The sequence below is a fragment of the Betta splendens genome, chromosome 12, assembly GCF_900634795.4.
Source record: "Betta splendens chromosome 12, fBetSpl5.4, whole genome shotgun sequence".
NCBI classification, from domain to species: Eukaryota; Metazoa; Chordata; class Actinopteri; order Anabantiformes; family Osphronemidae; genus Betta; species Betta splendens.
In genome coordinates, this window is record NC_040892.2 from 6,567,345 (window position 1) to 6,581,212 (window position 13,868).

Below are 13,868 nucleotides of genomic sequence, written 5' to 3' on the forward strand. Positions count from 1 at the left end.
CCTGTTTTTCCTAAGACAGACAAGAGAAAATGAGACATTTAAACAGCACCGGCCACAGAATGGCGATTTATTTATTTATTATATAGTTGTTTATTAAAACGACCATTAGGACAAATGCATTCATTCTGCACCATTTGGTTGATGACCCTCACCTTAAACCTTTGGACTATAGCTCAATAAACCATCCGCCTATAAGACGCTCCTCACACTTGGGAGCCGTGAACAAGCCTGTAGCCGCATCTTTATGCAGCCGCTAATTGGCAGTAGATGCGCGAAGGTTTCTAAAGAAGAGAGAGCGTGCTGCACCTACACGGTGGACAACCCACGGACAGAGGGAGCTACGTAATCCCCGCGTGTACGCGCACGTGCGTGCGAATTACAGACAGATCTCTTCTCTCGCGTCAGCGTCACGAGGTTTAATCGCCGCCGAGGCGAAGGCGCGTCCGTCCAACCTGTGGAGCGTCTCTCTCTCTCTCCGTGTGTGTCCGTCTGTCTGTCTGCACGCTGCACACGCGCGCGCGCACGCACGCACGTGGAAGCTTCGGCGCACACATGCACGCACCTCTTTCAGTAGTAGCTGTAGTTTGGAGACAATAAACCGGTGTTACCGCTCCTCGGGGAATTTCCGCTCTCATCCCGGAGGACGAGCTCTTCGCGAAGGAAGTTGAAGCGAACAGGTGAGTGGATCACAGCTGCCTGAGTCTGTTCATTTATTTCCCCTGAATATATGTACCAACATGACTTATTTAGCTAATCTATGTGCGGGAGATCTCTTTTATTGGCCGCATCGCGCAGAATTGGTCTATTGGCTACAGAATTGGGAGTAAATCCATTCATGCGTCTCGGCCGCGCTACAGGTGGGGTATTTAGGGGCAACTCAGGGCACGGATGCTATTTCAACAGGAGGCTGCACGCGCCTGAGACGGCGTGATACGAGCCTGATAAAAAAAAAAAAAAGCTGGCAGATAAAAAAGTAGGGCGGTGGCGTCGGCTGGTGCGCCTTGCCACGCGCTATCTGTTCCACCAGCTCATCCGACGGGAGTGTCCCCTCAACGCGCGTGTCTTGGCATCTCCACAGCGGTGCGTGTGCGTGTCATTCGGGAGCCGAGCGAGCAGCCATGGACGCGTTGATGAAGGGGTTCTCCAAAGCTAAGGATGGGGTCGTGGCAGCGGCGGAGAAGACCAAGCAGGGAGTGACTGGAGCGGCTGGGATGACGAAAGACGGGGTTATGTTCGTCGGTGGGTGCTGGAAGATAACGCAATGAATAACTATTATTATTATTATTATTATTATTATTATTATTATTATTATTATTATTATTATTATTATTATTATCATCATCATCTAATGGAGGCTCTCCTGCATTTCAGGTACTAAAACTAAGGATGGAGTCACAACAGGTAATACAAACTGTTCTTCTATCTTGATAGAACGTGTGATCACAGAACCTTGGCTGTAACTGTACAGGTTCCACCGCCTCGGCCCACGTGGAACCCCCCCCCCCCCCATGCAAACCCGGCTATACGTTAATGCAAGGCGACGTTGGCCTCGAACCAACCGGGGATATAAGGGGAGCACGTGGCGGGAGTAAGCCTCATTAGAGCCTATAAATAACAGAGGGCAGCTGGTGTGTTTCTCCCTCCGCTGGGTTCAGCAGCAGGAGTTTTATCGACAGCGACGCTGCCACGCAGCAAAGAGCACGAGCAGCTGAGTTGAGATTAATTATCCCTCAGTCGGTTCCTAAGCTGCGGCGTGGTTCCGACACCACTACACTACATCCATCCAGTCGCACCATCCCATGTTGTGTATTGTGACCCCTTCAGGGACAAACGTTCTCCTCCTCCGTGTCCAGTTGCAGGTAAAACGGTGTCCGGGGTGTCTCAGGTGGGCGGAGCCGTGGTCACCGGCGTCACCGCCGTGGCCCAGAAGACGGTGGAGGGCGCCGGGAACATCGCGGCCGCCACCGGCTTGGTCAAGAAGGATCCAGCTAAACCAGTAAGACCAGACGCGTATGAAGTCGTAGATTGGTTCCTCAAAGCTCCCGTGATCCGCTCGCTCGCTGCCACGCGCGTTCCCCTCCATTTCGCCGCCTCAAAATGGCCTCCTGACCTTGAGTAAAAGGCGCCACGCGGTGCTGCTCATCAGTCAGTCTGGCCTTCGGTCGTCCAGCGGGGGAGGAGGAGGAGGAGGAGGAGGAAGGGCAGCTATGGAGCAAACAATTTACTGCTGAGGCACGAGTCAAACGTGACAAATGACTCGTCTTTGTGGCTTGTTTTCTCTTTATGTTGCTGTATGTTCTTATTTTAGTGTCTTCTCACAAAGAGGTCGGGAACGTTTGTAGTCAAGGTCGTATCTGCCAGTTAATAAAACTGCAGGACGGCCGCAGTGTTTATGAGCACAGCGTTAGCAGAAATACATGTTTCGTGAGTGGAACCTCGGGGGATCCAGCGTTTCACGGCCGATAAACGCTAAAACAGCCAGTAAAAGTTGGTGCGTGGGGAAAGTGGAGCCTCCACGCAGGCAGCACACGACTCTCACCCCCACTCGCAGCATCGTCACGTTCGCTTTACGCCAGCTATTAGCGTAGAAAGCCATTAGCATTCAAAGCAGACAAAGTTAACAAGAGGAACAGATGGCCTCGCGTTCGTCGTGCTCGGAGACAAACACTGTGTTATCACTGTGCTTCTTTATAGTCGGACCGAAGCAGACGTCCACTGTTACATATCTGGACCAGTAAGGTGTCAAATCGGATCTCATTCTGACAGGACGACTACATTTGCCTCTAATTAGGCTTCATCGTTTCGACGTGGCGGTGAGGCGCGAGCGGGAGCCACGATGCCGGCGGAACGTTTCCCGGGGCGACGTGAACGCGGCGCGCGGAACGTTTGTCGCGAGGCTCGGTCTCCCATCGCTTAATTAGGGACGAAGCACGGGGGAATCCATGAGAGCAATTTAGACGCCGAGTGATAATGGCGCGCGCGCGTGCACGCTCGCGCACGCTCGTCTTTAACTGGCTGTGATTAAAGGAAATTACCCTACGATGGATGGGGAACAAGTCATCCCCCTGCCGGCGGCGACGGCTGACACCTGAACGCAACGCTTCCCACCGCTCTTTGCATTGAAACGATCAATGCGCGTCTCCCGTGGCTGTTGTCGACTACACCTGGTCGCACGCATTCGATTTTGTTATTAATCCAACCAAACATGGGGCCATTCCGTCCTCCGCAGCACACGTGTTAATAAGGTGGCCAGATGTCGTAGCGTGGCTTTCGCCCTGAGGGATTAAACTCAGACAGAGCTCCACCTGGAATGTGATCGGCCTCGTTATGAGGGGCGCAGACAAGCCAGGCTGGCTGACGGAGGAGGCGAACAGGTGGACGGACGGACAGGGACCGGACTGACTGGCTGAATGACTGGCTGAATGACTGGCTGAATGACTGACTGAATGACGGGGGAGTGAAAATGTACAAGAAAATAATATCCGGTTCTTCCCAGAGAGAGATTGACACGCAGCCGCCAGCGGCTTGTCCTCATTTAACCATCATTCCCAGGACTTAAGCGCCATTAATATTGATTCCATTTAAAAATTGATGCCGGGTTGAGAGAGAGGGGGACCATTAAGGATTGTCTCCGGCGCCCGACTCACACGTGGCAAACAGGGAAGGGATGCTGGGCCTTGATTAATCGTCTCATCTGGTTGTTTCACCGATTCATCAGCTGCCGGTGACTCATGTCAGGAGACACAAAAGGCAGGAAGTGGAAATGACAGTGAGGCAGAGCAGCGGTGGGTAGAACGGTTGAGAGCCGAGCAAGGAGCGCGAGAGAACGTGGAACGCGTGTGATACAGCTGCTCTAAAAACACAGGGGCCTTTTAAGATTGGGATTTGCACTCACGTGTTGGGTGAAGTTTTGTGTGAGCGGTGGTGTTTACTGACGTTCTCTGGCTCCGCTGGATGAACAGCTGGAGAACGGACGGGAGGCGCCGGCGCACGAGAGCCGCTTTAGCGCCGCGTCGCGCACGAGGACGGCCGGCTCGGTGGCGCGAGGCGTCCTCTCGTCGAGACACAAGTGACGTCGGCGGCCGCTCGATCGTAGGCGCGCTTTAGTAAAAAAAAAAGCAGAGGCGCGTCATCACTCGCAGCTTCAGCATCAGCCGTTCAGCGCCGACCGCGTTGTGCCTCCATTCGTGTGTAATGACCCGAACGCAACAAGCGTTGTACCAGATACCTGAACGCCTCATCACCACCAGGTTTCATGTCACTCGGTAGAAAAGTCGTCAAGACCCCAACAATTTATTCACGAGGTCGGTTTCACTTCTCGCCTGGCGGGAACAGGCTCGTGTCGCGAACAAAGGGGCTGGAGAGCACGAGATAATCACACCCTTCACGAGCGCCCGCTTCATTAGCGTGGGATGTAAACCGCGTGCTGAACTGACGGGACGGAAGGAAGTCAGGTTACAAATGTTAAGCGATAACCACGCTGCTAAAGCCATGCAGCCATTATCCATCATCATCCATCATCCCAGCTGTGATTGGACAGGTCACCTGCCCATCATTGGGCCACACAACTATTTACCTGAGTGCATGCATTCGAATGGTGGGAGGAGGCTGCAAACACCCAGAGAGGAACCGCACTGTTTGTTTATGCTTCTCTTTGTTTGTACCCAGACTGAGGACGTCCCCGCAACCCAGGAGGCGGGGAAGTCACCAACCTACAACCCCGCAGAGCTGAGTGAGGTAAGAACGGGCACGGACGATGCTTCGCTCACGGAGGGAAGCCGCGCGCCTGACAGCGCTCCTCTGTCCGTCTTTCTCCCCAGGAGAGCGACGACGACGACTGAACCGAGCGCCACAATCGCCGCTCGACCGACGACACATTCCATGTTGCTCTGCCAAGTCCCGTCGTGCCTCGTCCCGGTCCGTTATGGAGTCTGTGCCCAGCGTCTGTGTGTGTCTGTGTAGGTGTTAAGGAGCGAGAGGGGTGATGCGAGCGTGTGTGTGTGTGTGTTTGTGCGTGCCTTTTGCACATCAGTCCCGAAGGGGACCTCAGGTGTGTTTCTCCCGTGACCAGCTGTTATTCACAGTGACTCCCTCCCACCTGGTCACTGTGTGCACGTGTGTCAGTCTGTTAGTTCAACCGACTGCAATCGATCACTTCAAGCACCTAAGTGTCTCTGTGGAAGAGTTCAGTGATCCAGTGCAAATGGAAACGATGATATTCTCTATTTTTGTCCGTATACAGACGCTGTTTTTTGCTGTGCTTATATTGAACTTTTAAGTTGTCACTGCTACAGCGAACATATATCCTAATGAGTGAGAGCATGTATAAAATGTATTCAGCCTAATCGCTATGACATGGAGTGTTGAATAAAGTACATAGTGTGTATTATTGCAGTTTTATTTATCTAGTTGACAAAGTGACGCTAATATTTCTTTTCATGGGGTTCGTTCCTCTCTTCATTAACTCGTACAGTTCAACAAACACGACTGGTTGCTTTGAGCTTCAGCTCCAGCTCTGACTTTCTAGCGACATCTCGCTTGCAGCCACTGAACCAAGCGGTGCGTTATTATACAGCCTGGACGGCCTTGAGACGCGCCGCCTCCCACTGTCCAGCTGCAGGCTCTGTGTAATGAGGAAGACGAGGGGAGAGACGCGCTTACAGTACACATCCGTCCTTCCTCCGAGACCAGTTCTGCTCCATTAACGGCGCGGCCGGAAAACGCATCAACTGCACATTGTGCACAGGCGTCCTCGTCTTGTGTCTCACATGGCCAGCGGTGTGAGTGAGCCTCTGTGGCATCGGTCTACAGCTGCAGCACAGACGCACACAAATCTCTGTGCTCACAAGGAAAATTGCTGTCTTCACTAAAAAGGTAGAACAGACCCAGGTGCAGCTACACTTTTCCCTATACTGTCAAAATAGCCCTTGAGAGCAGGTCTCAGGAAACTGACAAGGGGAGACTCTCAGTGGAATACGAGTGGAGAGCATTCGGCGTAATGAAGACTAAAAGCTTAGTTTGTATCAAGCACATATACTGAGTTTTAAGAGGAGGATAGAAAATAAATGTGACTTTTGAGACCATCGACGGGCAAAGTGCTTCAAGCAGATTGGAAACACGATGGTGGAGAGTGAAACCTTTAAACCCAAGAAGAAGCTATTTTAGTTCTTGAACTGTCGGTTACACAGCATAGTGAAAAAGTTGCCCCTGTTAAAAAAACAGCAGTTTGCTTCCATCTCTTGTCCAACACAGCATTTTTACTTACTAAAAGGTTATACAATATTTGTAACAACAAAGAAGGGAAATTTGTACTTGTGTTTTTCAAAACCAGTGTACAGTTCCACAAATGTCCACCTTAAACAGGTTGTCCACTGAATAGATGATTAACAGGTGATGGAGGATGAAACCGCCGTTCACTTCTTCTTCCTCCTCTTCAGAGCCTTCCACTCTCCCTCCTGATTGGCCAAGCTGCCGAGGAGCTCCTTCACCTTCCTCTTCCTCTCCGCATCTCTGAAACACGCAATTTGCAACAGGTCAGACAATCTCACCCTAAATGCCGCAGTTCGCCGCCACATGTAAAACCGTTTTTCATCCACACCTGCTCATGACTTCGTTGAGCTTCTCTGCAGCCAGGAAGCGAGAGTCCTTCCTGATCTCCCTTAGAGCGCCCTTAAACTCCTTCTTGTACTTGTGCTTCAGCCGCTCGTTCTCCCTCTCTTCTCGGGTGTTGCCGCGCTTCCTTCTATCGTCCACCCTGAACATTAAACAGGTACAACACAAACAAATGTTTATCTAATACAATGCGCATCCCAGCTTCTGGGAGGGACAGTTAATACACTAGGACCTACACTTCAACAATCTTAGGTTTGAACAGTCTCAGAGGAATGGGCTTCTTCTTCTCGAAAACAAGCGGGCTGCGGGTCACAGGAGCAGCGCTGATGGTCTCCAGGATCTGCCTGTGAAGCTCCTGTAACGACAGCAGGCGTAAGTAGCGTGAAAGGGAAAAGAACCTCGCCGTGACAAACACATCCAGCACCAACCTGTAGAGGCTCAGGTAGAGCTTGGGCTGGAAGATGTTTGGAGAGCAGTGTTCCAATTGGCTGGAAGATGTGTTTAAAGGACGCCAGGTCTCTGTAGAGCAGGCAGCATCGCTTCACCAAGTCCAGACCAGTAGCCAAACAGGTCAACCTGCGGCAGGACACACAACAGCAGTCAGTCAGTTTCTTTAAATACCTAAGTAGGTTGGTTTAGTTTGTAGGATGTTTCCTACTACCTGTATTAGTATGTAGGAGTGGAAAATTACAGCGTGGATTTCATTTTGTCTGAACAAACAAGTCCATCTTCACGCATTCAGACACACACACACACACACACACACACACACACACACACACACACACACACACACACACACACACACAGGACTGCATGTGTGTAAATTATCATTTAAAAAAATCCTATTGAATCAGTCACTGGTGTAAATGACGTATATTACTAAAATTCATTATTTTTTATTTCCAGGTCTACTTATTTTACCAATGAATCGTCCTTCTAATAAAACCACTTGCAAGTGTGACTCAGAGGCTTGATGGCATGTTGTGGATATTAATTTTAGGTGCAGTGCAAATAAAATGCATATTCTCCCAACTTGTGCTCAATTATGTTCTGCTGAAGCCTGTTTGCAAGCTTTGCTTTGTGCCCACACACCAGCTGCTGTGTGAAACCATGCTGGCGACGCATCAGAGTCACACAAGTGGATGTATCATCTCTGAGCCACAGTCGGTACAGTATGACAGCTTATGTCAGGTTTTCATATCCACACAGTCGGAGACAATAATGACAGCCTTCATTACACAAGAAGTCTCCCGGAGTATCGGCAGATATTTTATCCTCGGATAAAATGTAGTAAAAGTGGTTATGTCCATACAGGTAATAAACACGCCTTCCTTCATTTTGTAAAGCCAGGCCAGGCACGACTGTGCTGAGACTAAACATTTCTCACGCTTCATCTCTCTCCCACTCTTCCTACTGAGTCTATAATTGTGGAGGGTTCATTCCTCCCCATCCTTAAACCAACCAACATCACCAGTAGTTATGGAGATGGTTACACTAGTGAAATACACAACAACATTTAAATAAGACGTAACAATAAGTTGAAGTATAACATGATGGGCTGTGGTTTTGTCGGCCGACACTTAACCTAAGTAACTTAATTACTTAATAAATAACTTAATTGATTTGGTCACACACAGATTTAAAAAATGATGGAGGGGTGCGAATAGCAGATTTCAAAGTCATCTGCAAGTCTTCTGCTAAATCAGGGAATTTTAGAATGTTTATTAGGCTGTTGCCAGCCATTTGATTAAAAGAACATAAAATCAGTCAAAGATTTAAGGCGTTGAGCCAGAATTTATTCCAGCGGTTACCTGTGACTGTCTCTGTCAAGGTCAGTTTTGAGGTCCAAGTTTTGGGTAGCAGACAGCGGCAGCTTTTTCTTGCTCCAGTCTTTGTAGGATTCTGAGTTGGACAACACCAGCAGAGAGCTGCATTTCCCTGAAGGCCTGAAGGGCGGCACCACAGAGTAGCCTGTAGACAAACAACAGTTTTATTCCACGAAGAACTGGGTTAAATGTGTACATGTGTTTTCAGCACAGCACTATATTACTGTGCATCCATTGGCTTTTACCTAAAGAAGCCTTGTCCCTCACAGCCAAGTGCAGTGCTCCGAGCAGGAAGTTGACGAGCTCTGGCACAAAGCGTTTTGAAAGAGCGACGTACTCCACTGCCAGACAGCACAGCACTAAACCTGACGTCACATCCTTTAACGATCTCACTGGACACTGAGGATACAAAAAAACATTCACAGAACACAAGAGTTTATAGGATTAGTCCTGAAATCCAAGCATCAGCATCTCAACATAAACAAAAGTGTTGAATGCAAACATTACAATGAGAAATGGCCAAACTCTGAGCAGTCTAAACAGAACTAAAGCTGATTTAGTAACATTAGGGCCGTTTGTACCTTGGTGAGAGCTTGGCTTATGTAAAGCATTGCTGGACTAGTGACTGGGTGTCTGAAGTCGGAGGTAGGAAACAGCAGAGCCGTCACCTTGAGATAGATGAGCTTAAAGAAAAAAAAACGAGTGAAACAAATAATAATGGTGTAGGCAAATCTCTGTACACTGGTCAGAAGCATTTAAATTCAGATCATGATGTTTATAGCAACTGATCCATACCATGACTAGATCAGGAAAACTTGCATGTCCTTTAACCTCGAGAGCTTCCTCCATGCTATGACCCGCATCTCGAAGGATGTTTTGCATGGACCGACAGGCTGCATCAGGAAACATCTGACACAAAGCGTACAACTCTCTAAAAGGAGAAGCAGTGCATGCGTTAGGAAATGTGTTGCACTTTAAGTTTACAATAAACTCGGGAAAACCTGAACACTTGAAACTCACGGTATAAGTTTGTCTATGACGGTGAGTTCAGGTGGATTCCTGGTGGCCAGCTCTTCAACGTACTCCAACAAAAAGCCAAAGAAATTCTGAGACAAACAAAGAAACAAACGTCATCATCTGCACTGGACCTAAAACTGGCTACAGAAGCAAATGCACACAGCCACAAAACTAAAGCTTATTCGACAAAGCACCTGCAGCTTGAGCTTATTGCCGGTGGCTAAACTTGGGTGGTTGCACTTCTGGATCCGGGCCACAATGAGGCGCTGGTTGTCAGGGGTATGACCATGGAGCACATCCTTCAAGTCGTTGAAGCTCTCTGGAGCTGCAAAGCATCACACAATATAAGTTTATTACAGTGAATTACGAAGGCAGAGCTTCACTCAGGCTAGTTAGGCACCTACAATGGATATTTTAGGTGACACTCAAGCAAGCGCCTTCAGATTATTCTGATATCTTGTTTATTAAATATATTGTTCTGTGATTGTTGTTACCAGTGAAGGTGTAGGGGAGCTCAGCTTTGGCTGCGTCCTGCTGAGCTTTCATCTCCTCGGCACTCAGACTCTTTGAATTACCATCAGACGCTTTATCCTCCTGTTTTCTCTCATCATCTTCACTTTCTTGTTCAGAGTCCAAGTCAGAGTGACCATCATCCTCATCATCATCTTCATCACCTTCATCATCATCATGATCTTCTTCATCATCACCCTCTTGCTCATCTTCTTCTCCATCTTCCTCTGCCTCTAAATTCTCTTCCTCACCAACGTCTCCCTGTTCATCTTTAACTCCTTCAGACTCCTCTCCAATGTTCCATTTTCCATCCTAGGCGTATGAAACATCAACAATTATTAAAACAAGAGTATGTGTGTAAAACATAGGTTGACACACAAACTCCACACACTTCTCTTTTACCTGATAAGACACAGTCTTCTTATCATTTTTGTTCAAGATGAAACCATCATTAAGATCATCAGCAGATATGTGGATCTGAGCATGTGCACTGTGCTCCGCTTCATCTCCCATCATCCTCCTCAGACGATCAGCCTGGAGAAGCACATTTGAAAATAATTAAAACATGTTAAAATGAAAATCCATTTATGCTCCATTAAAAATCCAGTCTGTGGACGCACCTCGAGCTTCTGCAGCTTCTCTCTTTCGACCCGGGCAAGCTCTTCTGGGGTTTTCATTTTCTCAGAGGGCTGAGCCTTCATCTCAAAACCAAGCTCTCTGACCATCATGTCATACTCATCCAGCTTAAAACCACAGGAGAGAGCAGAAGGCAAACTATCAAGGTTCAGTCAACAATACAACCAGCACAAAATGTACGATCAACAACGTTTTTCCGACTGACTGGTGCCTCCTCACCTTTGGCTTATCTTCCTGTTTGTCAGCTTTGGGCGTCTTTTTCACCATCAGGGTCTGGATGTTCTTCCAGTCCTGGTCCAGCTTCTCAGTGAGCTCCTGTGCCTCTTCTCTCTGCACCTGTCTATCTCGCTGAGAAAGAAGAGTTCAAACGGTTACTCTTTAGCACCACAATCCTCATTTTTTGTCACTTGGTTCTTTTTAGCCATTCATTAGACTACTCTACACGATTAAAAAAGTCAAATTACTGACACACCTTCTCTTGTTTGGACTTCTGGATCAGTTCTTCAATGAGCTCCTGCCTGGACTTGGCCCTCTGGTTTCCATCCTCCTCCTGCTCTCCTGATGCTTTCTTTCTGAGGAGGCCCCCTCCTCCTCCAAAGTGGGTCGCAGTCAGCTCAGCTGGATGAAAAAAAATTATATAACGTCACTCTTTTTTTCTTTGATGTGAAACGTAAACAGACCGAAGACACCACATGATTTGATGCTGCAGTTAGCATCATGGCTCTTTAGACCATACTCACCTGACAGAAGTCCCTTCTCTTCTGACTCATCATCACTATTCACAGCATCATTAAATTTCTCCATTTCAGCCAGAGACTGTCCATAATGAGTCAGCTCCTCCTCCTCATTCAGGTTATACACATCCTTTTTATCATGGACACGCTAAAACATTATGCAAAGTTGTTTTGTTAGTCAGAACAGAATATTAATTCATGCTTCGTGTTTAATATTTTATCTTTGAGCTTAGTCACACTTTTTTAGAACCAACCTGTCTCTCCATTGTGAACCTCTGCAGGATTTTGTCCTCTGGTGCCATCTTGGTATCATATTCCCCAAAACGTCTGTCAATGAATTTGCTTGATTTATTCTTCTGTTTGTATTCCTTCAGGAGGGTCTCTTTTCTCTGCAGATCATAAATTACCAACACTGTATTTAATTTCTACCCACCACGTGAACACAACACAACATTTGCATAAATCATACATGGTTCGTAAAACAGAGGCAACTGTGTGCAGATTTAACTTCATTTTTACTTTTTCAATCCTACTTAAGTGCCAGTGCGTTTAGCAGAATATCCCTGCCCCAGCATGGTGCTGTGAACACCACTCTTCACAGGACAGACAGTGTTAAATGAATGGTGAGCTGTGATGCCTAGCTTCCACAGACACAGTGCTGCAGTAGAAGAGCCTTGTTATTGTATTTTTCAGCCTCAAAACTAAATTATTTATCTAAATCCAATCCAACCTGGCTGCAGTGAACAAATGGAGGGGATGGAAAACAACTCTTACCTTCTTGTTGGCTTTGGACCTAGACACTCCTGGAAGACCCACATCGTGCTTGGCTTTTCTGCCCAGCACCTCAAATTTCTTCCTGTTGATTTTCACCTCAAACGGGTTGTTTTTGATTTGAGTAGAGGTCTTGGTCTTCCGAACCTTGTCTGCAAGGCTCCTCTTGGCAGGCGCCTTCCCCATCTGTACAGACAGAGAACTGATGAGCCAACATCACTGATACATAGTTGTTGTACATTGAAGTGAAACGGATTCTAATGACTGTCCGAAAAGGATTTTTCTGCTTGTCTTTCAACGTGACCAACTTTTAGAGACTAAATGTGTCACACAGTTGCGAAAAACCCGTTTTGGCTAATGTAACATAAATGAACCACGCGTACATGTGTGACGAACACAACAACACGCAAATCTTTTTTATTCTTCTTCTATATTAACTGATGTTTGGGTTTTCAACTCGAGCTGAAATGTGTGCAGAAAACCTCCCTCCTTATTACAATTAGCTAGCAGTTAGCTTTTAAAGGATTTTAGATCCTATATATGTATGACTTAAATAAACGTCAAGTGTATTAAAGAAGCCCTTAAAAGTGAGCAGGGGGAACCACAGCCATTTACTGTAACGAGTAACTATGAACCGTTTGTCAACATAGTCTCCCTCCGACAGTGTTTAAACGTTCAGCCGCGTAAAGAAACAGAGCTGTTAGACGCAGGCGGAAAAAAACAAGGTACTAACAGTGTGCCAATATTGGTGTACACAATAAAAAAATATTACCTTAATATTTTACAGTCCTCGTTGATTCACTGAAGTTCCATTTCCAGCGTGCGAAGCCTGGGGTCAAAGTTCAACACAAGAACGGAGACAAGAGGGACTTCCGGTGTAAAACTCCCCACAGCGCCTCTAGTGGTCTACGTTAATAATTGAATGTAACGGCATAAAAGACGTTATATATAGTTAAGATATTGGTTTAAGCTTGTTCTCTTAACGTTACTTCATGTCTAACGTCTTCCAGTGCCGGAGCACCGACTACTAAAACAACAATCATATCACACACAACACGTTTTAGGGTAGTGTATTTTTATTCACGGTTGTAAAAGAGGCAGAACCATGAGGAAAAAGAGAGGTGAAGTATTAAGTCTGCAGATGTTACAATGATGAGACATTTAAAATGGAAGTAGTTCAAACAGATAAAATACAAATAAGCAAAGCTGTGAGTTAAAAACAAAAATGTATGGTTGACTGAAATAAAAACCACAACTATAAGAAGTATAATTCTCTTCACAGTAAAGCTAAAATAGAATATAAAAAAAAATAAAAGGGGTAGTTACAGTTATTTCACGGACAGGACTCGCTCGAAGCGCTCTAAACATGCAGTCCTTCAGGAGACATTCTCAGCTTATGTGTAGCATTTACGGTAAACCACCCGCAGTGAACAAGGCCAAAGGTCATTAAGCATCTCAGTAAGTAAAGCTTCCCGTTAGTGTTGCTGAGCTACACAGGCTGACGAGCGACCCTTTGTTAAAACTGGAGGTCGAGTTATGAAGCGACGCAGGGAGATGATCCAGGTATTAATGCCCTGCAAACTCAAGCACAGCTTATTTCTAATCACACTTTTGGCTTCACATCTTTGACTAAACTAAAATAGGATAGAACGGCTCTCCAGTGTTTGTTTGCTGCTGCTGAGAACATAAATGTATTCTATGACTCAGAGTTTCACACAAGTATGTTCAGGGGTCTGAAATATGATTGACGGCCCCATAG

At 46.9% G+C, this 13,868-nt stretch overlaps 2 protein-coding genes across 2 annotated transcripts; one reads left to right on the forward strand and one right to left on the reverse strand.

The window, feature by feature from the left end:
* The first annotated feature begins 387 nt into the window (after nucleotides 1–387).
* On the forward strand, nucleotides 388–5,386 carry LOC114866661 (alpha-synuclein-like). The gene is made up of 6 exons (XM_029168684.3): nucleotides 388–677; nucleotides 1,079–1,239; nucleotides 1,372–1,401; nucleotides 1,854–1,996; nucleotides 4,669–4,737; nucleotides 4,821–5,386. The coding sequence occupies exons 2-6, from the start codon at nucleotides 1,119–1,121 to the stop codon at nucleotides 4,839–4,841; spliced, it is 384 nt and encodes a 127-aa protein (XP_029024517.1). The 5' UTR covers nucleotides 388–677; nucleotides 1,079–1,118; the 3' UTR covers nucleotides 4,842–5,386.
* Nucleotides 5,387–6,237: 851 nt separating this feature from the next.
* nop14 (NOP14 nucleolar protein homolog (yeast)) lies at nucleotides 6,238–13,028 on the reverse strand. Its single transcript, XM_029168665.3, has 19 exons — nucleotides 12,882–13,028; nucleotides 12,113–12,295; nucleotides 11,593–11,727; nucleotides 11,345–11,486; nucleotides 11,077–11,222; nucleotides 10,824–10,952; nucleotides 10,589–10,711; nucleotides 10,371–10,502; nucleotides 9,953–10,280; nucleotides 9,653–9,783; nucleotides 9,462–9,547; nucleotides 9,237–9,372; nucleotides 9,023–9,124; nucleotides 8,687–8,840; nucleotides 8,427–8,586; nucleotides 7,041–7,188; nucleotides 6,849–6,967; nucleotides 6,599–6,754; nucleotides 6,238–6,510 (listed from the first exon to the last, which is right to left on the reverse strand). The coding sequence occupies exons 2-19, from the start codon at nucleotides 12,293–12,295 to the stop codon at nucleotides 6,414–6,416; spliced, it is 2,607 nt and encodes an 868-aa protein (XP_029024498.1). The 5' UTR covers nucleotides 12,882–13,028; the 3' UTR covers nucleotides 6,238–6,413.
* Between the last annotated feature and the right edge of the window lie 840 nt (nucleotides 13,029–13,868).

Excerpts from the sequence above, each read along its gene's own strand:
- LOC114866661 (XM_029168684.3), top strand. The coding sequence starts at position 1,119 with ATGGACGCGTTGATGAAGGGGTTCTCCAAAGCTAAGGATGGGGTCGTG. Across the intron at positions 1,997-4,668 it reads AGAAGGATCCAGCTAAACCA|ACTGAGGACGTCCCCGCAAC; the intron begins GTAAGACCAGAC and ends GTTTGTACCCAG. Across the intron at positions 4,738-4,820 it reads ACCCCGCAGAGCTGAGTGAG|GAGAGCGACGACGACGACTG; the intron begins GTAAGAACGGGC and ends CTTTCTCCCCAG.
- nop14 (XM_029168665.3), bottom strand. The coding sequence starts at position 12,295 with ATGGGGAAGGCGCCTGCCAAGAGGAGCCTTGCAGACAAGGTTCGGAAG. Across the intron at positions 11,487-11,592 it reads GGTTCACAATGGAGAGACAG|CGTGTCCATGATAAAAAGGA; the intron begins GTTGGTTCTAAA and ends ATAATGTTTTAG. Across the intron at positions 9,784-9,952 it reads GCTCCCCTACACCTTCACTG|CTCCAGAGAGCTTCAACGAC; the intron begins GTAACAACAATC and ends GATGCTTTGCAG.